Source organism: Podarcis gaigeae (genome assembly GCF_964106915.1).
Source record: "Podarcis gaigeae genome assembly, chromosome: 8".
Classification (NCBI taxonomy): Eukaryota; Metazoa; Chordata; class Lepidosauria; order Squamata; family Lacertidae; genus Podarcis; species Podarcis gaigeae.
In genome coordinates this window covers 10,885,719-10,911,411 of record NC_139684.1, presented here as the reverse complement: position 1 = coordinate 10,911,411, position 25,693 = coordinate 10,885,719, and the positions used below count along the sequence as shown (strand labels likewise).

The following is a 25,693-nucleotide window of genomic DNA, read 5'->3' as shown; positions in this document are numbered from 1 at the left end:
TAGCGTCTTACAGCTTTTAAAACAATGAATCTGTGCATATAAAGCTCCCACATTCCTCAGTCTGGTCTATTTTCATTTACTTCTCACACATTATACTTCTGGAATTCTTGCAGGTCTTGGTGATAACAACTTTCGCTAATAAATACTTTTCTCAGTAATTGACCATGTGTATGTAGATGTGTATGTGTATGTAGATTTTTGCAGCTGATGTTGGTATATATGTTTACATGAATGTTGAATGTGTGTATAAATGTTTTTGTTTCTCGTCAGTTTCTAGAAGAGCACTGCAAAATGCTGAAAGCAATTACAAAAATATGGCACAGGTTTGGAGTAAATCACTGATTGAACTTTGGCACCAGTTTGGAGTAAATCAAGACTGTTGGATTCTGAGTGGTGTTAACTATGGGCCCTGGTTAGATATATCACTTACTGTACTTTGGGCGGGGGGCACGCACTGCAAAGTGTAGGGTTTGCCCTACAAAATGCTGCAAAGCAGCTGCAAAATCTTGATAGTGGTTTGGAGTGAATTGGACAGTGTTGATTTCTTGGGTGATACCTATGACCCCCCGGTTTGAGTACCAATTACTCATTTTTTGAGGTGCTGCAAAACATAGGGTTTGCACTGCAAAACAATTGCAGCCACTTGGCACCAGTTTGGAGTAAATAGGAGGAGAATGATGTATTTTGAATGGTGTTAATGACAAGCTCCGGGTTGATGTATCACTTACTATGCTTTGAGCATGCTTCAAAAAGATTGCAAAATTTTGGTGCCGGTTTGGAGGGGGTCCCAGATTTCAGGATTCATAATTAATGGAGCTGTTGGTACGAACAGTGTACTGTTTGGTCTTGGGCAATATAACCCAGTCCCGTAGCCTAGCATGTCATTGACAGACACTAAATAAATACATAAATAGTGTGACAGTCTGGCTCTTATGACTATCATTTCTTGCTGGGTCTTTTTCTGCTGTTTTTGCAACAGCAGGTGTGGGCGGCAATCTTCTGTGCTTTCCCCAAACCTTGTTCAAGGACAACTCTGATCAAAATGGTAATGTCTCACATTTGCTGTCGATGTATCTACACATAGCTATATCTGGAGGATGCTGTTCTCTGCATGGATGCTTTCTACTTGCATTTAGAAATTTTATTTGTGCATAAGGTGCCCATGAGTGTATTGGAAGAAGCACTTTTGCAGCTTGGTAGACTAAAAAACGGTTGTGCCAGATCACTACTGTTGCTGCTTATTGCCAGAACACCTGAACCTGGGTTTTGTAAATAGCTGCTCACATGATTCCCATGAGGAAATGTTGTCTTCAGATGATCAGGTTGAAATTTTTTCTGTAAACTTGTAGGAGTCTGGCTAGTAACGTCTAAGGACATACTGTTTGAACCTGCTCAGTTTTCACACCAGGTTTTCAAAAACAGGCCCTAAGGGTTGGGAATGTTTTTTTTCTGCTATGCTGGCTGAAGAAAGACAATTCTCAGAAGTTCTTGGAAAGTTTGACCATAACCTTGGGCTGCTTTGGTTACTCACGTTCCCAGTTGGGGAATTAGACTGTGGATGAACTCAGTTCCAGATATTGGTGTGAATTTAGCACTACTTGTCATAAATAGAAAGGATGTTGCCAAGAGATCCGAATTTCAAGCTTTCATGGCTAATTAGCAGTGGAGCATTATGTTTTGCATGTTCACAGTTCTAGATTTAATACCCGACATCTCTACCAAAAGGATTTGGGGAATGGGAAATCTCTGTCTGAAATCTTAGGAGAGCTGATATCATATTCAGTTGAAAGCTTATTGGGCAGCTGAACTGGAAAGATTCCAGGAGAGCTGGTGCTAGTCGGAGTAAGCCATACTTGCTGAGTGTTCTGAATTGCAGGCCCAAAAGAGAGCCTGAGTTGAGTGGTTTGATGCAGGGATACCAAACAAGGATGTCAAAAACGCCAGAGTGGCCATTTCTAGTGCTTTATTAAAGAAAGGTGCAAACCAGGGGTCAGCAAGGCTTACTGGGCATGGACCGGATCACACCCGCGGAGATCCTCTGTGGGCTGAACTGGTGCAGTTGGAAATTGCGCCTGTGCATGTCCACAGCGCCGGAAATCGCTTCTGCGCATACCCAGGCACCCGAAATTGCATCTGCGCAGAAGCGATTTCCGGCATCTGGGCATGCACAGAAGTGATTTTTGGCAACGCAGACACGCGCAGACGTGATTTTCGGAGCCAGGGAAGAGAGTCACCGTGCCGTGCTGTGCCAGTTTAGCGCAGCGTGCGGGGACTCACCAAACAGTGGTGTAGCGTGGGGGGTGCAGGGGGGCCGGCCGCACCGGGCGCAACATCTGGGGGTTAGGGTTGGGGGGCGCAAATCCACGGGTTAGGGGGCGCAAATTACTTGCCTTGCCCTGGGTGCTGACAACCCACACTACGCCACTGTCACCGAACGGGCAGCTCGGTTCGGGGGTGGCTCATAGGCCGGTTAAGTGACCCTCATGGGCCACTTCCGGCCCATAGGGCTTAGGTTGCCAACCTCTGGTGTAAATTTACAATGCAGCCTACAAAGCCTCAGTGGCTTTACAGACCTGGGACCGGACACCACAACAGTGAGAGGTTACTGTGATTTGTCCACAAGGTGCTAATTTGTATAATGTAAGCATTACTTATACAAACAACAACATAAGTAAGTTTGACCAGAACCTCCCATCAATCCACCTGACCTATGAGGGCATAGATGGCAAATATCCAAGGCTTAAAGATAGCTTCCCCTCTGGGCTAAGAGCCCAGCATCCCAGGGCCCAGAGATAAGCATAGCATCAAAGCAAGCAAATATGATTATATATCAGCTCATTCTTGCAACAACTACCAGTTAAAGTACTTGTAGAGTTAACTTGACTATCCAGATGGTGTTTGCAGAGCTCCCAGAACATCTCAGCTTTGGTTCAACACATCTAGATGAACCAGTGGGCTGACAAAAAAGGACTGTAGGTTCCCCCTCTGTTAGAGATGGCAGGCTCAGACTATGGTTGAATCAGAGTGGCTTGCTGAGGCCCCGCATTTAGTGCATGGCAGAGGTGAGAGATGAGCATGAGATTTCCAGCTTAAAACATGCTCGCAGCTACTATAACACTTCAAATCATGTATAAACATAAAGTGACTCAGAAAACACATATATCCTCTGTTTTTAAAGACTTTTTTTAAAGAGTGGGACAGGTTTGTTTATTTTTTAAAAATCATCTCTACATTTTAGCACAAACTGCTAAAACCCCTGCCAACCCACTCCAGATATATTATCATATGTAATTCCCATCCCCCTTGGCTTGGTGTTGCACCTTATGTAAATCAATACTACTAGAGTTTTTGAGATAATAATAGTCCTAAGGAAGACCTCGTATCTGGGTACTGGAAGCATTTTGAATATCTCTTTTAAGGCCATTGTGTACAAGAATACCAGGTGAAATAACACACTTAAATGTATTTCACCACCCATTTCAAATTAAGGCACATGTGTTTACCTGTAGGATGTGTTCCAAATTCTGCTTATTAGACACAAGTCCAAAATTTGGAGGTCATTAACATGCTTAACCAGTCCTTTACTGTCACCTTCTAATCAGTATGTAAATCAAGAAACCGGTGTGTTGTGTTCACCTGACTAAGAATCTCTGGACTCTGCCTGAGCCCTGGCCTATTTTTAGCTAGGGGGGAATTACAGTAGTTGTTTATCGACACGGTCATATGACAATATTAACTAGTAGGACGTGACACATGGCCACCAGCTGATTCCTCCGTCTTATGTAGGTCAGAGTTGTGAGGACAAAGTTAGTTTGCCTTGATGAAAGGATATGTTGGATCTTCAGACCATATTCTCTTGTATGCTGCTTGCTTGTTTCCTGAATTTACATTTCACTCTGTTTCAAAGACTCGATGGATGTTAATGCTTCCTTATTCTTTTCTCCAGTATCCCTCTGAGGTAGGTCACTAGTTTTCCCCATTCTACAGGTAGAGAAACTCAGGTTAAGTAGCGTGCCAAGAAAAGAAGTGAATTCTCAAGGCCGATCCTGATCTTGTTTCAAAAGTCTCACATGCTTCATTTCACTCTACTATGTTGTCTCCTATACAAGTATGGAGGCTTTGGGAGAAGGGTGGGATGTGTGTAGGAATTAGTTGTAATTACTTTTGCCTACGTGTGTCTGAAAACAAGCGTTGATTATTGGATCACTTGAGATTGGCTCTTTTACAACGTGTCGGCTAATCAGATTAGACTTCATTAGAAAGGCACATAAATAAAATTCTTCTGAGGTCACTGGTCCTCTCCCCCCCCCCCCCCGGCTGAAGAGCGAATCAGAGTCCAATAACCTGTTTGGGGTTTGGAACGGCTTGAATTTCTGGAGTTTAAGGGATTACAGGGAAATTTTGCTGTCTCTCCTGATGAAAACTGAATTGAAAATGATACACCGAGTTTAGAACTGTGTTAGTGCTCTATGCCAGAAAGAAATCTTAAGTTCTGTCTTAAAGAAATGTGTAAAATCAGTTCTGCACATTATGTAGATTTGCATTCATGCCTATGATCCTTCTGCAGATTACCTGCAGTAGTTCAGTTTATCTTTTGATTTCTAGTTACGGCTTTTTGGTTACGTCCAAGGATAAGATTGATACGGGACAGGAGCCCTGGAAAAGACTGTGAAGGGAGGATATGGAGCATGGAAACTTCTCTTCCCTCTCCCGTACATTGTCAGCCACCCCCCATCCAGGCCTCAACTTGAACCTTCCACAGAACATAGAATATTCTCTCAGTTCATCTCTGCAGTTCAAGCCTAATAGTTTGCTTTACTTGAAAATGAAAAGTGAGAGGCTTAGGAATCCCATCTGGTATGTCAGCTTGGGGAAAACACACTGTTTGGTTCGTGTACCACTTTGAGGTCTGCTGTCCGCCCCCAAAATCAAATATATAAAATTTATGGAATGAATGAAAGAATGCATCTAATCTTCATACTGCATGTTTGGCACCTTGTATGGACCCCAGGGTGTTGCGGAAAGGTTGACTGCACAAATGTGGGGGTCTACAGATGGTTCCCCACCCCAATCCCGAACAAGCTCTGTGGCTTGGTTGGTCTTGACTTGGGAGGGACCGTTTCCATTCCGTGCTTCCCTCTGTGCCCCCCCCCCATTTAGTTAACTGATTGACCTGCTGTTATAAAGTGTGGTGGTATTAAAAATGTGGATTGTGGTGTGCTTTGTGGAGTGCTTTCCTCTGCAGCTCAGTTTGCAGTTTTTAAAAGTGTTCTCTTGCCTGCAAGCACAGTTGCTTTTAATGTGTCATGTGTTTAAGTGAGTGTTTTATTCTCAGTTCTGCCTTATTTTTACATCTGAACTTCCTAGAGAGCATCTTCGCACTTTCCTTTTCAACACTAATAGATCAGCACTAATAGAAAACTAGGTCACCTCAGGTACCTGTGCTCTTGGCATGTTTACTAAGCTATTAGGTTCAGAGGCTGTTTGAGTTAATTGATTTGTACTCCAAGACAGTAATGCTTTAGTTTTGCAGATGTTGCTAAACAGAGGTGTTTGACCAAGGAGGTAAAGCTAACTTAACTCTTCAGCAGCTTTAACTCTGTTTTTTGTGTGTCACCTAGCCTGAAAATTGCAGTCCATGGCACAAAGTGAACATATGGAAGGTTCTATCAGCTCAAGTTTTGGTAGCAGCAAATCATTAGCCTCACTTCACATATTCCTGAGAGTGAGAAGAGAATATTGGAGGATAAATCCTGAATTCCTAGGACACTTGCTGGTGTTGGTTGTTTGTGGACCAGGCCAGGGGCAGCCTGGGGAGGCGTGTTGCAGGGTTGGGGGAGAGATCAGTTTTAGGTTTTAAAAAGTTTCCTTGGTTGGTTGCCTAGAGGCCTGGAATAATTAGTCCCTGACTCACAGATCTGAAGTGCTACTTTAGGCAAACCCAAGTTGGATGGATATTTGAGGTGGGCTTTTTTGTGATTGACCTGTAGGAGGGTCTGGAAATAGAGATATGGGGCACATATGCTGTTATTTCTAAGAGCAATCTTCTGAAGTAGGTTAGTTACAGCAATTACTAGCCCAAGGCCGCCAAGATCATGTTTGAATGGAACTGAAGACCAGGGTTTAACATTAATACATTGGACACCTGCCAGCTACACCACACTGGTCTTCAATTAGCCCATGAGACAAGCCTCCCCATCCCATGCCATATCCCGTAATGCTTTTGTAGGTTCCCTTAGTTTGAAAGCAGTTTTCCCCGTGAAGTCAATGTGTTAATGGACTGAGAGAACCAAATGCTGAAACTAAGTAAGTATAGTTTTTCTTTTTTCTTTTAAAAAGGGGCAGGTTACCGTGAAAGGCAGGGGGTTACAGACCTTTGAGAAAGGTCTGGTTCTTTGTATCATTTGGGTCAGAGAGGTGAACTGGGTATAAATTCATGTTTTTTATTAAGTAATGATACTTTCCCATGCTTGGAAAGAACATGCATTTGGCAGTGCCCATCTTCTTTGTTACTGTGGTATGTAATCCTCGAGTTCTTCTGGAAATGACTCTTGACTTGCACACCAGAGTGGACATATTGGTGGGGTGAGACATCTCAGGCAAAAAACAGTGGGAAGCAGTAATGTGATAAGTGAATGTAAGGATACTTGACCTGTAATCACCAGCTCACAGTGCTTAGAATCATAGAATTTTATTAGAAGGCACCCCAAGGGGCCCCTAGTTCATACCCCTTCCATGCAGGAATCTCAACTAAAGCATCCATAACAGATGACCATTCAACCTCCAATGAAGGAGTGTCCACCTTCCAGTGGAGGCCATTCCACTGTCAAATAGCCATAACTTTCTTAAGGAGATAAGCAGAAGAGCTTATGTACTGCATTTATATCCCACCTTTTCCCCCAAGGAGTACATGGTTCACTCCCCTCCTCAGTGTGTCCACCACCTTCCAGTGGAGGCCATTCCACTGTCAAATAGCCATAACTTTCTTAAGGAGATAAGCAGAAGAGCTTATGTACTGCATTTATATCCCACCTTTTCCCCCAAGGAGTACATGGTTCACTCCCCTCCTCAGTTGCAGGGATTAATGACCCTGTAACGTAGTTAAGAGGCTTTGATTGGCCCAAGGTCACCCAGGGAGCTTCATGACTGAGTGTGGGGATTTGAACCCTGATCGCCCATGTCCTAATCTAACCACTACATCACACTGGCTTTCTAGAATACTTCTGCTATGGGGCATCGATATAAATTTAAGTAGGTAAATAAATATGGGGAAAGCAATATGTCACTTAGAGAAGGATCTGAAATATTTCCCTTGAAGCTTGAATTTGTTTTATTCTGGATTGTTTGCTTTGACGTTTTAATGTGTTTGCAAACTGCTTTGAGATTGTTTCTTTAAAACATTGAGCAGAATTGAAATGAAATTAACAACAACAAGTTTCACGGGGGGGGCGGGGGGGGAATGGCGCCTAGACATACTGTTGTGGTGACTGTAACCTAGATTTAAGACGACATTTGGCAATTAGTTTATATATCTGGTTTCTAACACTGAAAAGATCTAATCAAACAGGGTCTGTTTACCTGGTTTTGGGCCCAGAGTAGCCAGGACTGAATGATAATCAGCTGGAATAAGAGTTCTGTATTTTATATTTACACTGTATTGTTTGCTGAGAGTTAGAAAAGTAGCTTTGTAATTTTGTATGTGTAATCGGTGAAAAGGAATGAAAAATGGCTGCAGAGAAACACCCTCATCTTCAATATATATCTCTTTGGCACTCTCATGTTAACTGATGGGGAGCATTTTGCCAACTGACTGAGAATTAACTGAACAAATCTGAATCATTAGCTGCCTTCATGCTCCTGCAAGGACATAGGGCTAACCTCTAAAAGGGCACTTCCAGGAAGGCTTCCAATTATACAAGGAATCAGATTCCACACTGATGGTAAATTCCCATATTCTACATACTGTACTCTTCTACACCAATCTCACGCAATTTTTATATCTTTTTTCTCATAAATATTTACTAGGCATTCTATTCGGGTAGCAAATAAGGCACAGCTTAGCATTGTGCAAAGGGGTGTGTGTTGACATGCAGTAGTTCATTATTTTCATCCTGTGACAGCAAAGAAGATGAAAGATTCTGCAAATAATTCAGCGTAATAGGATGCCTGCAAGCCTCTCACAACTTGCCTCCTCTCTCTCTCTCTCTCTCTCTCTCTCTCTCTCTCTCTCTGTGTGTGTGTCTTGTGCACACACGCTGTTTTGAGGAGCCAGACTATGAACATTTCTTCAAACTGATTTCACAACAGAGGCTGCTTTTGCTGCTGTTCTCTGTTCCCTGAAAAGAGAAGCTAGAAGACACAGCAGCCTGTTACAGAACACGCTGGCAACCCCCACTGAAAGCACCAGGCTAAGGAACCCTCTCCAGTTATTCCTACTGGAAAAGGGCACCGTGCTTCAAAATTTAATCAAAATAATATGTAATTGGTTTATAAATTGGGATTCTCCCTTAAGCTCTGATAACAAAACAATGTCTGAACAAATTTCTGTTAGGAAAAAAATGATCCAAGTCTGAGAACTGTACCTAAATAATCAAATCTAGATGATGTCCGGCCCGGGACAAAGCAATATCTGTATTTTTAGGACTGTGACACAATTAAAAGAAATGATAATGTCCATCGATCTAACTGAATCTGCCTGCAGCTTGAAAAGAAGTTAATGCTGTAGAAAAAAACTGTTTCTGGGTGGTACATGTATGTCTCATAGAAGAAGCCATCTTCATCACAAGATGCTCACTATGTTTTTTTGTGTACTTCTCTTGCTATGTGTTGCATGGCTACCAGGAAATTGTTTTCCGCTATCATGAGGTTTACAAGATTAAACCACAAAGTAATACAATAATACAATAATTGCTTTTGGATTATGGTGCTGGAGGAGACTCTTGAGAGTCCCATGGACTGCAAGAAGATCAAACCTCTCCATTCTGAAGGAAATCAGCCCTGAGTGCTCACTGGAAGGACAGATTGTGAAGCTGAGGCTCCAGTACTTTGGCCAGCTCATGAGAAGAGAAGACTCCCTGGAAAAGACCCTGATGTTGGGAAAGATGGAGGACACAAGGAGAAGGGGGCGACAGAGGACGAGATGGTTGGATAGTGTTTTTGAGGTTACCAGCATGAGTTTGACCAAACTGTGGGAGGCAGTGGAGGACAGAGGTGCCTGGCGTTCTCTGGTCCTTGGGGTCACGAAGAGTCGGACACGACTAAACGACTAAACAACAACAACAACAACAATAAAATAAACTAAACTCAAAACCAAACAACAGAATAAAAAAAAGAACCAGAAAAATAGAGTAGTGGGAGGGTAAGAAGTCCCCTTGAGATAAGCTTTTTTTTGGGGGGGGGGGGGAGACATTGTTAAGCCTTTTGGGGAGAAATTTTAAAAAATCCAGACATTTAAGTGATTGTCTGAAATTCCCCCCGGACACTAATTCTGGCATTGGAATCCCAGACATGTCCAGGAAAATTCGGATATATGGCAACCCTACTTTGAGAGATTCCCCCTGCTAGAACACTTCCCACCCCTCTGATCCCTTCCAGCAGCCAGAGCAGATTTGCAGGATCAAAACAGTCGGTGGAACCAATATGTTTGAGCAGCCAGAAAGTATGGTGTTCACGAGTTTAATTTATCCACTGTATTTTGAAATCCTGAGTAACAAATCCTAAACAGGATTTATGGCGGAAGGGGAAAATCTGGCAAGAGAAAAGCTGCCAGTGGCAGGTGATTTTTAAATTCAAAATACACACAGTGAGAACAGAGGAGCATTGCCATCTAGTGGTAGGAGGGGAAATGATGCAGGAGATTGGAGCGTGACACGAAAAAGCAGGACTGTCAGGAGCCAAGCTGTGTCTCTGGAATTACAAAATCAGTTCCATGTCCTCACCTCAGACACCAGTTCCTGGCCAGAGGAGCAAGTACAGTGGTTACAGGCCTCAGAACACACCAAGTGGAAGATAGTGTACAGAACGATTCCTGCAGTTCCCAGAGGAGAGATGTGTGGTGACTCCCAATGGAGGGAGACAGAGGCAGCAGCGTGAGGATGAATGACTCCTGGTTTCAGTTGTCTCTACATTATTTCCCCGGAGTATGGAAAACAAGCAAGAAAAACTTGAACTCTTAATACAGGATGGCAAACATGCCCTAATACTGAAAGCTGGTGAAATGAGACTCATGACCATAGCTGTCAACTTTTCCCTTTTCTTGTGAGGAATGCTATTTGGAATAAGGGAATTTCCCTTTAAAAAAAGGGAAACGTTGACAGCTATGCTCATGAGTGGAATGTAGAAATTGGGGGGTACAACTCACTCAAACAAAAAAGAACGAACAGGAAAGGAGCAGGAGTAGCATCATATATAAAGGATGTGCATGCTTGTGAAGAAATCCATGACCTGGAGCATGGAAGGCAGATTGGAAGTATATGGGTAAAAATTGTAGGAGAGGAAAACAGCAGTGACCTTATTGTGGGTGTCTGCTTATAGACCTCCAAGCCAGATTGAGGACTTAGATGATTCCTTCCGAGAGCAGATTACCAAACATTCAAAAAGGAGAGTGATATAGTAGTCATGACAGACTTCAACTCCAATATCTATTGGAACTCATACTCTGCCAAGAATGAAAGGTCCAACAAATTCCTCAGTTGCCTCGCTGACAATTTTGTTTCACAGAAGCAGGTCATCTCTCTTTGACCTGGTGCTCACCAACAGGAAGGAAAGTAGTGAAAGTACAGGGAACCTTGGGAAGAAGTGATTATATCCTCCTGGGTTTCATTATACAGTGGTACCTCGGGTTACATACACTTCAGGTTACAGACTCCGCTAACCCAGAAATAGTACCTCGGGTTAAGAACTTTGCTTCAGGATGAGAACAGAAATTGCGCAGCGGCGGCGCGGCAGCAGCAGGAGGAGGTCCCATTAGCTAAAGTGGTGCTTCAGGTTAAGAACAGTTTCAGGTTACGAACGGACCTCCGGAACAAATTAAGTATGTAACCAGAGGTACCACTGTACACAGGCAAGGGAAAACTGAGTGTAGTTGGACATGCACTGGACTTTAAGAAGGCCAATTTCAAAAAGCTTAAGGAACTGCTTAAGCTTAAGGAACTGTTAGAAACTTAGATATATAAGCTAATCACCAAATAATGGCACCTTAAACCTGGGTTACAGTTGCCACAAAGGAATGTCTAGTTGCATTTCTTTTCCTGAATGGAATTTGTTGTTGTTAATTTCACTTCTATACCACTTTGTATTTCAAAGAAAAAATCTCAAAGTGGGTTACAACACATTAAAGCCATAAATAAAGCAGTCCAGAATAAAACATTGACAAGGCATCTGCACAGATCGGCTGGTTGGCTGGCGCACAACAGCGTCTTTTGAACACTGAACGTAAGGTGAATGAGGGTCTGGACCCTTGGAATATGTGCAATTTTGCATTCTACTTCCTAACTGAAGCTGGTTTATTGGCCTCATTCCATTATGCCTGAAGCATTCAACCTGAACTCCCTGCCTTTGGCAGAGACGTGATCATGGCTCAGTGATGCTACCAGAGTGCTGGCTATACACCTTACTCTTGAAATGAGTCATCCATTGGAAAGGAATGGGATCTTCGAGGACATTCCTTTCTCGCAAGACAATAATCTCTCATTAATGAATCGAATCACCAGATGCCATCCTTTTGTACATAAAACCATAATTTTCATGCCATTGATAGGTAACCCAACCCAGTTTTATGTTGAGCTGTACTACCAAATAATTGTGCTTAGCAGAATCTGTTAACAGGGCACCTGAACCGAAACTTGGCTAGTAATTTAAAATCAGTGTGGAATTCAGCCATACCATCTCTGCTGCTTCTAAGTTTTTGTGTCGCTGTCCCTCTGCTTGCCAGGCTCACAGTGCTGCAGTGATAGCAGAGGTCATAACTGATGAAATGTCTCTGTATAGGCAAAGCAACCATATACCCCCTTGGCTGCTCCCTTTATTCCTGTGTAAAGTACCCAGACCCTCCTGTCTCTAACCCTCCCTTTCCAACTCCCATGTCCCTACCACCCATTACTTCCTCAGGCCACTGTCTACTTTGTTCCCTCTCTTTTCTTTACCATGTTTCTAGATCAGGGGTTCCCAAACTGCAGTCCACAGACCATTCACACTTCATTCAGGTGATCCATGCCATGATTTGTGTCTGAAGACATGAGACGGCACACCCATCACATTAAATACTCATATTGATTTTAATTATATTTCTCTTGCTTCTTTTGTTTCTTATATTTTGTGTTTTATTGTATTACAGTTTGAATTCCATAAAATTGTAATGCACAGTGTTGTAAACAACAGGCAGAAAAACCATTAAGTGGTCCCCCATGATGCTCAGCAGTTTTCAAGTGGGCTGTGGGTGGGAAGTTTGGAAACCAATGTTCTAGATCATTCTCCCTAGTTTTTCTTCCACCTCCCAAATAAAATTCTACTTGTCTTAAGCACCCTGAAATTCCTCCTGGGATTTAATTTCTCCTTGTTGCCCTTTCATGCCCTTTCTCCTACTCTACCTTCAGGTTCTTCCTCCTCTTTACTTATTAAATGTACTAGTCACTTTTTTGCCATGGGAACTCAAAGTGACTTACAATATTTTAATCAAAAAACAAAACCAACACATACCGGTACATCTAAACTGGCATTTTAAAAAATGCAATTGTTAAATGTTTGTTTCCCCACTGTGCACCTTCATATAGCTTTCTTTTCCTCAGGGGTCCCTGTCCATTAGCTTCTCTACCTGCTCTCAGGGCCATCAAAATTTCCAACCTGTAATGGTTATAAGGGGTTGCTCGTGCGTATGTTGCCGCTACTCCTGGCTAGGTTGCCTGGTTAAACCTTTTCCTGGCTGGACAGCCCTTCACTTTGTGGCTGTTTCAGTCGCTAGCAGAATCCGTCAGTGGGCGTTTCTTGAACTTCTTCCAGCAAAGAAGTTCTTTGACGCCAAGTCTACGCCTACTCTCCCTGCATGGAAGTCTTCTGCGCAGGGTGGGTGTGGGTAGCGGAGGACCCGTGCTCTCCCCGCTGGTCTCCGGCGAGGAGTCCTGGAGCCCCCTCGCTGATTTCCCCATCTGCCCCCCTTTATCCCTGGTGTTACGCTGATTTCCTTCCCCAGTCAGTGAGCTCCCTCTCTCCCTGCTGGGTCCTTCTCCAGCATCGCTTGGGAGCCTTGCCTCCACCTTTGGCTCCGATGTCAGTTCCCTGACACAACCATAACCCTGCAGTGTTTAATCCCAACTAACCAACACCCTTTTCCTCATGGAAGGTGGACCGTGAGCTGCTCTGAACTGTCCTAGCCATTGCACCAATCAGCCAATCATTGTCAAGGTGTCACTATGATTAGCAGTTAGCATCAGGGAGTGAGCAAGCTAGTTCACACTGTGAGGAGGGAGTTTTTCCAAGACAAGTAGAGTCCCTTGGTTTTGTGAAGATCTTTGTTTATCATCTGCTTCCTTTTCCTTTTCACATGATTGGGGCTTTAAGCTTACGCCCAAAAGGGTGTGCGACTTATTCCGTGCCCCCGTGACCAATTTATTGAGAACCATTACTTTTGTTTGGTAACAGTCTTCTGACAGCTCTGGCCATTTAGTTCCCAACTAACTTTGTGTTGGTTTGTGACCCTTTTCTTCAGGTGAGTCATTTTGCCCTGTGTCCTTGTATATGTACAGAAAAAGCAGAACATTAATTTCCTAATTATGAGCTTGTCTGTAAGCAGATATGATGTGGGAGTTACCGTATTTTTCGCTCTATAGGACGCACTTTCGCCCCTCCAAAAATTAAGGGGAAATGTGTGTGCATCCTATGGAGTGAATGCAGGCTCCTTGGCTTCAGCGAAAGCAACGCGAAGCCTCGAAAGCGCAGAGGAAGCGCTCCCTCCGTGCTCCGGAGGCTACGCGTTGCTTTCGCTGAAGCCTGGAGAGCGAGAGGGGTCGGTGCGCACCGGCCCCTCTCGCTCTCCAGGCTTCAGGGATAGCCGCCTGAAGCCTTTGGAGTGCAGCGCGAGTTCCCGCTGCGCTCCAGAGGCTTCAGGTTCCTTTTGCTGAAGCCGGGAGAGCAAGACTCTCCTGGCTTCAGCTAAAGGAACCTGAAGCCTCCGGAGCACAGCAGGAGTTCCCGCTGTCTCCGGAGGCTTCGGGTTGCCTTCACTGAAGCCTGGAGAGCGAGAGGGGTCGGTGCACACCGATCCCTCTTGCTCTCCAGGCTTCACTTCGCTGGAGAGGCGCTGCACAGTTTTCCCTCTCTGCGCAGTGCCTCTTCAGCGAAGCGGGAGGAGAAATGGAAGGGGCTCCGTTTCTCCTGCCGCTTCGCTGAAGGGGCGCTGAGCAGAGAGAGGGAGAATTTTTTTTTCCTGTTCTCCCCCTCTAAAACAAGGTGCGTCCTATAGTCGGGTGCATCCTATAGAGCGAAAAATACGGTACGTTCCAAGGCACCCAATATGCCAGTGAAATTGAGTACAATTGACCCATTGAAAAATCCTGCAAACACCCCATTCCACCCCTGCTCTGCTCTGCCCTGCCTCGTTCTGACCTCCCCTGCCCCCATTCTGCCTTTTTAGTGATGTCTTTATGATGTTTCTGGTTCACTTCTGGGTTTGGCATGATGCGCATATACACAGTTGTACATATACTGAACTCGTGTAAACATTTGGCTACCAGTATATAATGTGAAAGACGTGAGCTGAATGACTAGTTTTTGGATTTAATGTATTAATTGTTATAACAATTAAAAATTCACATTTATTCAGGAAACGTGTGAATTGAGACATTGGAATCTTGGATTTAACTTGCAGGCAGCAACCTGTATGCCCAGATTTACAATAAACTTTAAGAGTCTATATAACTCCTCAGTTATTTGACTGTTTTGGGTTCCTTAATCACAGAATAGTTTCATAATTATTTTGTTAATGCCAACCCTGCTTAGGACTGAAAAGAGATCTCAAATTTCTAATTGCCCTATGACCAGACCCTTGAGTTTTTCCCAGGTACAAAAATCAAACCATCTCCCACACCCGTGATTATTCTTCAAGAAAGACGTTGGCATCCTCATGATGCCTCAGATGTCCTCAGATATATATGCTGCTTTTCTGCTGATGGGTAAAAGAATTTGGCCTTGGGCACCTTTTTGTTTCAAGGCAATGACCTGACAGCCTCCCTCTGCTGAATTTTCCATTCTTTTTTTTACTTCGACAGCAGTGACTCCAGCAGCAGCTCAAGCGACGAGTCTCCGGCCCGTTCAGTTCAATCCACGGCAGTTCCAGCACCCACCTCCCAGTTGCTTCCATCTCTGGAAAAAGATGAGCCCCGCAAAAGTTTTGGGATTAAGGTTCAGAATCTTCCAGTGCGCTCCACAGGTAAGATCTAAAGAGGCATCACCCATAATTAATGCTAAACCAAAGCAATATTGTGACAGCCCATAATATTCCACTGGAAAACGCAAGCCCTGTTTAATGAGCTTTGAACTGCATTGGTAGGCTACCGCTGACGCGAATGCTGGTGGAAAATATGTCATATTGCAAATGGGGCAGCATTAATTTTGGAAGAGGTTTTTTAAAAGCAGTCTGGTTCATCAACCAGGTGCATGGAATTTTCCTACCACAAGTGAAAGATATATAATAGTCAAAGCAGGGTTGTGTATGTGCCTTTAAATCAAAATTCTGTGCACAGTTTTGTTAGTTTTGCACAAAAGAGGACTGAGCAAATTCGCACATTTGCACGGTTCTGGTTCCGCTCATCATGGAAAAGGGCAAGAAGCAACAGAGCAATACCAGTGGAGGCTGTATTGAGGTTCCCTTCTGGCCAGGGTGATTCTACGAGGCTTCTCCCAAGTGCAGACTACACATCGCTCTATGCAGGGAATGGTTCACAGTGAAAAGAGGGGAATTGGGAGAGGAGAGGTGGCATGTTTGGTTGGGAGAAGGGTGAACCCAAGCAGCTTGTTCTGCAGGTGGCAGTTCTGTGTGTATGTAACACTATACTGTACATTTTAAAATAGAAACTCACAACACGAAAGAGTACAAACTGCAACCTTTGTGCTGAGTTTTCCAAAAAGGCTACAGTGCCTTCTGTAACCATCAGCATGAATCTTCTGCTTTGCTTCTTGGGGTGTAGACACCAGCCTTAAAGATGGTTTATTCCACGAGTTCAAGAAGTACGGGAAGGTGACATCTGTGCAGATTCACGGAGCCTCTGAAGAGCGATACGGACTGGTGTTCTTCCGGCAACAGGAGGATCAGGAGAAAGCGCTCAATGCTTCCAAAGGGAAACTCTTCTTTGGCATGCAGATTGAAGTGACTGCTTGGATAGGGCCAGGTGAGCGCAAGGAGGTTGTTGCTGGCCCTTGAAAATGGCAGGTAGCCTTGTGCTGGCCCCTCAAAGGAAAATCCAAATAACAACAGTTTGGCCCAACTGAAGCACAACAAAGCCACAAGCTGGTTTTTAAGTTCTCCAGAATGGAGAAAATTCATGGAAAAAAGCTAGCTTGCTGTTGCTTTATATAGGAAATACTGAATCCAGGAAACTTGGAGGTGTTGGAAATTGAACATGGGCCTTCTGCTTTCAAAGCAGATGCTCTGCCAGTGAGCTATGGCTCTTCTTCAAGTTTAGCGATGCTTAAGTTGGCCCTAACAAAAACATTAGCCAGCTGGTCATTTTTGGTGCATTGGCACCATCCATCAGGAACCTCTTCACAAATCCCATTGAAGTGGGCGGGAGCTCTTGTTTCAGTTTTCCCTCCAGATTAGTCTGTTGAATTTAGTTTCTGCTTACAGAATAGGAGTTGGTAGACTGCTTTGACCTTTGATTTGCCGGCATTACTAGATCCATAATCATTTGAAATGGGGTGGGATGAAGCTCAGCCCTCCTGACATGGCAGCGTAGAGAGATTTAGACACTACAGAATGTTAAAGAGAGAAGACACCACAGAATGTTAAAAGAACTGTTTTTAAATCACCTGCCTCCAGAAACAGAGAGCGAGAATGAATTTCGGCCTTTAGATGAAAGAATAGATGAATTCCACCCCAAGGCAACAAGAACTCTGTTCATCGGCAATCTAGAAAAAACCACCACATATCATGACCTTCGCAACATCTTCCAGCGTTTTGGAGGGATAGTGGTATGTACAGTGTGTGTGTGTGTGTGTGTGTGTGTGTGTGTGTTAGTTCATTTGAGAGAGAAGCATGTTTCAGCTCATTAAATATAAGCTCTGAAGGTCCATTAATCTGATAAGTATCACTGGATCTTATTAAGCCATGATATAGAAATAATAAATTTGGAAGGGGGAAAAGGTAGCTTCCGTATCCCTGGGTAGCAGTGTCTTAGCAACATTACATTGAAAACAACCCCGTTTGCTCTGCTGAATACTCTGAGCCCTACATGTGTCAGAGACTGCCTCCTTTGCTGTGCTCCCTTGCAAGAAGAGGTGGCACTTGAGGCAGATGGTTAGAAGGCTTGCCTGTCCCTTCCCACCTACAAGGGCCCAAGGAGGAAGAGCACTGGGGGCAGCTGTGCAGCCCTGGGACTTCCCTTCCTGAAGGGCACAGCTCTTCTCGCTTTGTCTTGAAGAGGTGGAGCCTTTTCACTTGCTTACTAGGCATTTGCTAAACTCATGTCCATGGCTGAACAATGCAAGTCTGGTTCGGCAGAAACTGCTTCCGCTTCTGTGTGTTTGGCATTGGGGAAGGAGAGTGTGTTAGCAAGCAGGACCGAGAGCTGCCTGAGTTGAGTGTTGCCAGGCCTTTTAATCTCCCACCTGCATGCCCTGAAAAGCACTGCATGCAAACTCAGGAGACAGTGGGGTATGTTGCAGATCCACTGTTGTGCGGATGCCTCATCATTAATGGAAAAGTGACCCCTAGGGGTGTAGCTGTTTGTTTTTGCTTTAATTGCTTGCTCACGGCAAGTCAGTCACCCTAAGTTGGAAGCTCCTATGCTGCTATGTCACTAGAACAAAGACTGGCTGGTGTTAGAGAAGGCAAGTCTTTGCTTCCTCACCTTTGTTTGGAGCCAAAGGCTTCTGGGAATGGAAGTCTTCTCTGGATCTTTTGCTCTTGTCCCTTGACTTGTTGAAGGTGCTGGAGTCTCCTTCCTTGCCTGAATCTCCTAACACACTGCTCACAAAGGCAGAAGGGTTTTTGTTTTGCAAAAATAGAAAGTGTCCAGCTTCTATTTCTAGCTTGGGAGGATGACTCGTCCTACTCAGAGAACATTGTGCCTGCCTCGGCTCCTAGTCATCAGGGTGAAGGCTGGCCAAAATGTTGTTTATCCTTCTGTCTGCCTAAGCCCATTAAATCCCCAGGTAGATAATTTTCTCTAGGGCAGGCTTTAAATATTTCCAGAGTATCTTAGTCACTACTAAGATTTCAGCTGTTGCTAAAGATTATATATATATAAAACAAAAGCCAGCATTCAAATAATTAATCAGCATCACAATGTTGTTGCATTGTTGCTGTTGTTCATCTGGATTTTATTGTGTGCGTCATCTTGGTTTAGAATGAGCTGCAAGATGAGGAAGGGAGGGAAGAGTGGATTGTTGTGGTTTTCCATGAGCAGTATTTTTAAGAGCATAAAAATAGGACAGGAACACTGAATGGTTTGGGGGTACTGTCATTTAGAAAAAGAAGCTGAAGAGGGGAAACTGCTTTGGTCACTTGTGTCCACACACCAACCTGACCTTGCTGGTTTAGGAAGCAAAAGAGAATCCGCAGATGTGAATGGATACTTGACCTAGGACCACCACTTGCAGACTCCCACTTACGTTGCTGAGCTTTAGCGGGATGTGTGTGTTTTTGACTGGCCAACAAAACTGCTTTAAACTGGGGTCCAGCTGCATCCCTGAGGGCTAGCCTGCAAAACTATGAGCCTGCTTCCTCCTTAGCAGGGCGTTCTCTTTGACCAGCAGTCCTCTTGGTGCTCTGTGGCCTAGTCTGTCTCTCAGTGTGAACTGCTTTCCTTCCCCACCAGGATATTGACATCAAGAAAGTGAACGGGGTTCCCCAGTATGCATTCCTGCAGTACTGTGATATTGCAAGTGTGTGTAAAGCGATCAAGAAGATGGATGGGGAATATCTCGGAAATAATCGGCTCAAGGTAAATTTTCTCCTAGAAGTGCTGCTCTTTGAGGGGTTTGTTTTTTTTGTTTCCAGAGATTTTAAGTGATTCTTGTCAGCTTGAGCCGTGAAGCAAGGATAAGATGCCCTGTGTCCCTCTTAGGACCTTTCTGTTTGCTTGTAGATGAGATTGGATTGTTTCTGGGATTTTTCAGTCCCTCCAGATGGCACGAATGGGCAAAGTTGTTTGACCATCTTGGTGCAGAACCTGGAAACCGAATGGGCGTGGAGGTGGCATTTGTTTTCTTGCCCATTCACAGTTTTCTCTCCAGCTCCTTGTCCTGTACAGACTGCAAGTTGCACTTGATTCACTTGCCATAGGAAGGGGCCACACTTTGTGTCCATTTAAGCTTCTGGAATTTATGTTAATTAAAACTGGCTTTTAAAAAAACCCAAAACTGGCTTAGTACTTGCTCGCACCTGCTCTACGGATCTTAGTTTAGAATTAGGCCTGCTCTTGTTAAATGAGCTTAATTGTGAATTCTTTGACTGACTGGAAGTTTTGCCCTTTTGTGTCCAGCTGGGCTTTGGGAAGAGCATGCCCACCAACTGCATGTGGTTGGATGGTCTTTCGACAAACGTGACGGATCAGTATTTAACGCGACATTTCTGCCGCTATGGTCCTGTGGTGAAGGTAGGTGGGAGGCTTTCTGCAGCACGAAGAGGTCTCCTCTCTTCCTTCCTCAATAAACCTGCTCTTTTCTGACCCCACATTCAAGCTCCGTCCTGAAGACCTGCTTCTGTCTCTATATTTCTCTCTCTCTCCGGGCTGAGCCTATCCTTCCGAGAGGTCCAAAGCTCTCGCCACCTTTTTTCCAGTTGGGGAAATGGCATGTTAAGGCAAGCCAAATGTGTGCAGAGAGTGCTTGGTGTGTCTGCCCACCTTCTCTTCCTCCCCTGCCCCCCCTTTGCAAAACTGTGACTCCCCCTAGAATTGTGGGTGCATGGCCCACTTCAGTGACAGGGCTCAGATTAGTCTCCAGAAGTTGTCTTATGGCTCCCATTCTAAATGCAGAGGCAACTGACTTCTCCTGCCTCCCCCCAATGCCTTTAATCTCCCCTCTTCCCCCTTGCAGGTATCTCAGGTACATGCACTGAGCTGCCTTTTAATCTCTGGAGCAGAGGTTGATCTTAAAGTCATGTAGCACTTCTGCATGAATGAATCATGCAGGGGGGTTGGACAAGCTTGAGCCAGGAATGCCTCCTGTATAATCTCTGCAGGGAGTGGGTGGGATTTTGAACTCTTGGCATTACTTCCACAGAGCCTGCTGGTGCGTTGTGTCTCGAGCAGCACACGTTTGTCTCCTTAGTGAAACTGTGGTTTCTTACACTTGTTTTTGTTCTGTTTTTTTAAACAGAATTTGTACTCTCTGGGCATAAAATTTGCAGGGAAAAAAGTAAAATACAGAAAAACAAAATAAAGGCCTACCAATGCCTCAAGCCACATGATTCTCAACCTAGAGCAGTCCCTTTCGCCCCTTTTTATTGTCTCTATTACAAGATGCCTTGTTGCGGGGAAGGCTGAAAACGCCTCTAAATTTGGTGTTGTAACCGTATCTATTCTCCCTGCCCCTAGTTGCATTTGTTTGCTGGGACTGACGTTTCTGTCCTGTGGATGAGGCTCTTATTTTGGTTTTGTTTTGTTTTTTTGTTCTTACAGGTGGTGTTTGACCGCTTAAAAGGCATGGCTCTCGTTATCTACAATGAAATTGAATATGCACAAGCTGCTGTAAAAGAGACCAAGGGGAGGAAAATCGGTGGGAATAAAATTAAGGTCTGCAAAATTAAGTTCCTAAAGATTAGTAGTAATGATAATAAACAATAGTAAATAATAGGGCAGGCAGGGGAATTGCTTAATGACACAATGTTTTGCCAAAGTTTTTCTAAGATTGATTATTGTCACCCCCTCTGCCGAGTGGAGCTGTGCGGGCATCTCCAACTGCTGCTTGCAGCCTTTCCCTTCCTGTCATTTGCTTTGCTCAGTTCTTCTCCTTTCCTAAGTTCTTTGGCTGCTGGACCTTGTGCCGCTAACATCTTTGCAGCTGTAGAATTTCCTTGGCCCTCTTGGCTCACTGCATCCTTCCCAAGGAGAGATCACCTTGAGCGCAGGAGTCTTGCCTTGTGTACATGGATGTGCCAGGTGTGTTGACCTCCTGGCCTGTGCCATTTGGGGCATAGTAAAGGCATGTGCTGTGTCCCATGGTGCTTTTTCCGAGATGGAGATAAGTTCTACGTCAGAGGAAAGATGTGGTCCTTGTGGTGCATTGGGCACTGTCCAGGACGGCCTTTGAAATGTCATCTCCTCTTGTCTTGCTTGGTTATCTGCTTCCAAATAAGACACCCTACCTGGTGTCAGGGGTGTGGGTGGGTGCTTGCACACACTCAGTAGGATAGCCCTCCCCAACCTAGTGCCCTCCTAGTGTTTTGGACCACAACTCACATCGGCCCCAGCAAGCAGGAAGGCACCAAATATATATATTTGGGGGGGGGGGGGAGGTAGGCGGGGCAGGGGACTGCACGAAGAGGTGAACACCTTAAAGGTGCATTGTAAAGGATGAATTTAACATTGAGCCTCCTGTGTGTTAGTTCTATAGCTTGTGTGGCTTCAGTGAGTTTGATGTCTGCCTATCCTGTTGCTGTGATTACAGAATGTCTTCCGGTGCATCCGTCTTAAACCTTTTAATTACTGGCCTTTGATTAAAATTAGCCGTTTGGGTTTTTTGACATTGTAACAGGTGTTTGAGGATTGTTTATTCAACTTCCTGAGAGAGGGATTTATTGAATCTAATTTATAGAGTTGGAAGGGACCCCTGCAATGCAGGAACCTCAGCTAAAGCATCCATGACAGATGGCCACCCAACCTCTGCTTAAAAACCTCCAAGGGAGAAGGCTGTTCCACTGTTGAACAGCTCCTACTGTCAGATCTCAATCTCCTTTTTTGTGACTTGAAGCCATTGGTAGGAGTCCTACCTTCCAGAGCAGGAAAAAACAAGCTTCCATTTGACAACGATTTAGATATTTGAAGATTGCCATCATATCTCCTCTCAGTCTCCTCTTTTCCATGCTAAACATACCTAGCTCCTTCAACCGTTTCTCATATAAGGCTTGGCTTCTAGACCCTTGATCATCCTAGTTGCCCTCCTCTGCACACGTTCCAGCTTGTCAACATTCTTCTTAAATTGTGGCACCCAGAACTGGACACAGTATTCCAGGACTGGACACAGTATTCCAGGGTTGGTCTGACCAAGGCAGAATAGAGTGGTACTATTACTTCCCTGTGACGCAGGTGGTGCTGTAGTCTAAACCACTGAGCCTCTTGGGCTTGCTGATCAGAAGGTCGGCAGTTCGAATCCCCGCGATAGGGTGAGCTCCCGTTGCTCGGTCCCTGCTCCTGCCAACCTAGCAGTTCGAAAGCATGGCAAAAAGTGCAATTAGATAAATAGGTACCGCTCCGGAGGGAAGGTAAACGGCGTTTCTGTGCGCTGCTCTGGTTTCGCCAGAAGCGGATTAGTCATGCTGGCCACATGACCCGGAAAAACTGAGCGCCACAACCCCAGAGTCATTCGCAACTGGACTTAATTGTCAGGGGTCCTTTACCTTTTTATTACTTCCCTTGATCTAAACACATCTGCTGATGCAGCCTTTTTTGCCGCTGTATCATACTGTTGCCTCATGTTAAGCTTGTGGTCCACCAAGATCCCTAGATCCTTTTCACATGTACTGCTAGTCACTCAGGTGTCCCCCATCCTATATTTGTGCATCTGATTCTTCTGTCTAAGTGCAGAACCTTACATTTATCCCTATTGAAATTCTTATTGTTAGCTTGCACCCAGTTCTCCAATCTATCATTTTGAATTTTGATTCTGTCTTCTGTGGCATTAGCTACTGCTCCCAGTTTTCTGTCATCTGCGAATTTGATGAGCATCGCCTCAATTCCTTCATCCAAGTCGTTTATAAAGACGTTGAACAACAGGCCCAGGAGAGAACCCTGCGGCACCCCACTTGTCACTTTTTTCCAGGATCACGAGAAACCAAAAATGAGTACTCTTTGGGTTCAGTCAGTCAACCAGCTACAAATCCACCTTGTTCAACCCACATTCTACCAGCTTCCTCGCAAGAATATTGTGGGGGGGTTAGTCAAAAGCCTTACTGAAATCAAGATACACTATGTCCACAGCATTTCTCTGAAGAAATCAGGTTGTTCTGGCATGACATATTTTTGAGAAACCCATGCTAGCATCCTTTTCTAAATGACTGACTGTTGAATTATCTGTTCTAGGACCTTCCCTGGTATTGATGTCAAGTTCACCAGTTGGTAGTTACCCGGGTCTTCCTTTCCCCCCTTTCTAAGGAAGGAGACAACATTTGCCCACCTCCAGTCTGTAGGGACCTCACCTGTTCTCCAATATTTCTCAAAGATCTCTGAAATCTCTGAAACAAAGGCTCTGAAATTACATCCACAACCTCCTTTAGTACCCTTGGATGCAGCTCATCAGGCCCTGGAGATTTGAATTCATTTAAAGTAACTAGGTGTTCCCTAATACCTCTTTTCCTATCTTGGGACGCAGCTCCCTCCTTACATCATTTATTCTGTTATCACCAGGTTCGGCATCACTTTCCTTTTGGGTGACAACAGAGGCAAAGTAGGTGTTGAGTTGTTCCACCTTTTCTCTTGTCTTCTCCAAGGAGAGGATCCGCCACTTCCTTGTTCTTCTTACTTTGGACATAGCCAAATAAACCTTTTTAATTATTTCTAACCTTCCTTGCAAGCCTAAGTTCATTCTGAGCTTTAGCCAGCCTGACTTTCCCCCTGCAACTGTTGGAATCACACCCAGTAGTTCCTTAAGCTTTTTGAAAATTGGCCTTTTTAAAATCCAGAGTGTGTGTCCGACTACACAGTTTTCCCTTGCCTCTGTATCATGAAAGCCAGAAGAACATGATCACTTTCTCCCAGGTTTCTTTGTACTTCCACTTTGTTGATCAGTTCCTCTTGATGATCCCCTTGATGCTTCTTCCACCTTCTGGGAAATTAAATTGTCGGAGAGGCAATGGAGGAATTTGTTGGACCTTGCATTCTTGGCAGAGTTAAGAGTCTCAACAGATATAATGGAAATTGAAGTTCCTCTCTTCCTCTTCGGTCTATTCCTTTTGAACAGGTTATACCCTACAATTCCTACATTCCAGTCATAAGTCTCAAGCCACCAGTTTTCAGTAATGCCTACCAGGTCATATTTGCTATCCTGTGCTAAAAGCTCCAATTCATCTTGCTTGTTTCCCATACTCTGTGCATTTGGGGATTTAGTATCTGTGGATTTAGTATTCTGGGTTTGGCTTGCTGTTTAAGATTGACCAGAGGCATTTTAATTGTAGTTCTTGGGAAAAGCTACAGTAACAGCAAGAACAAGAACAACGTCTCACTCGTTATACATGCATTCATAATTAGCTCGTGATCCTTTTGACTAAAATCATACAGAAAAATCACTCTCATATTAACATGTTGAAGGTTATCAGTGGCTAAATGCACCCTGTCTTCCCCACCTTCCTTATGATATTCTCAGATGTATCTGGCCATTGCTGAATTGGCCCAGCATGGTTGCTGTTCTTTTTTCATAATGTGTATGGCATTATGATACTTCCATACCCACATCTAAGCTGTGAAGTACCATATTCTATTAAAACTAGCTTCTACATTAAAACCCACCAGCAAGCAAAGTTCTCCTCATCTGATGGTTTAATGGGGCGGGGGCACTTTTAATCATGTCACAGATCTGCTCTCCTTTCCCTGTGTCTTAAATGCAGATGATGAACTGTTTTTCATAATTGAGTGTTATTGAGAGTAACGTGCCTTTAAAAATTCTTGTTTTTCAGGTGGATTTTGCAAACCGTGAAAGCCAGTTGTCATTCTATCAATCTATGGAGAAAACGGGTCAAGATATCAGAGACTTCTATGAAATGCTGGCAGAAAGAAGGCAAGTGTCCTTGATGTCTTTACAGCAGCCCAAAATGGGTCTCTGGAGGTTGGGAGGATCTACCCAGCAATTCATAATTCAAGTTTTTTGGCATTTTTCCTGCCGTCATTTTAATTCTTTTTGGCTTTTTTATTTTTACAATGGATATCCAAAATACCATTGTGAGTTGGGGAAGGGATTAGCAGCCAGTAGCAATTCTGTTTAAATGACTGCAGCTCATAACCAAGAGGGGGACATTTTGAGGGAGAGGCCCAGAGTGCTGTTTCACGGTGTACATTGGACCAAGAGACATGGATGATGAGGGAGCTGCTGCAGTGACCTGCAACACCTGTGACATGTTGGCCTTCCTTCCTGAGAATGTGCAGAATTGCACCTGCAACAGATATCGCCCAGCCCTGCCAGACACATTCCATATATAGCAAGGGACTACGAGATTCTGGAAGCAGAAGGGCCTTAGAGCAGAAGTGTGGTTTTTTCCATCACTCATTCCTGCTGAAGGTCATGGCTTAGGAAAAGCCTCTGAAGCCTCTCTTAGCAGTGGGACGTGGGG

The 25,693-nt window shown here is 44.3% G+C and overlaps 1 protein-coding gene and 1 long non-coding RNA gene across 5 annotated transcripts in view; one reads left to right on the top strand and one right to left on the bottom strand.

Moving 5' to 3' along the window:
• The window catches only part of SPEN (spen family transcriptional repressor), a 66,789-nt gene that overhangs the window by 28,240 nt on the left and 12,856 nt on the right, over positions 1 to 25,693 (top strand). For 2 of the 4 annotated variants that reach the window (XM_083750037.1, XM_083750039.1), the window contains exons 4-10: positions 15,261 to 15,421; positions 16,179 to 16,379; positions 17,030 to 17,181; positions 19,029 to 19,154; positions 19,695 to 19,808; positions 20,835 to 20,948; positions 25,043 to 25,143. In XM_083750037.1, the coding sequence (XP_083606163.1) occupies positions 15,261 to 15,421; positions 16,179 to 16,379; positions 17,030 to 17,181; positions 19,029 to 19,154; positions 19,695 to 19,808; positions 20,835 to 20,948; positions 25,043 to 25,143 (969 nt within the window). The remainder of the gene's footprint in view (positions 1 to 15,260; positions 15,422 to 16,178; positions 16,380 to 17,029; positions 17,182 to 19,028; positions 19,155 to 19,694; positions 19,809 to 20,834; positions 20,949 to 25,042; positions 25,144 to 25,693) is intronic. The other 2 variants (XM_083750038.1, XM_083750040.1) reach the window with 2 other exon arrangements.
• On the bottom strand, positions 14,797 to 19,022 carry LOC310849761. The gene is made up of 2 exons (XR_014567066.1): positions 18,060 to 19,022; positions 14,797 to 16,959 (listed from the first exon to the last, which is right to left on the bottom strand). It is a non-coding gene; the product is annotated as an uncharacterized lncRNA (long non-coding RNA).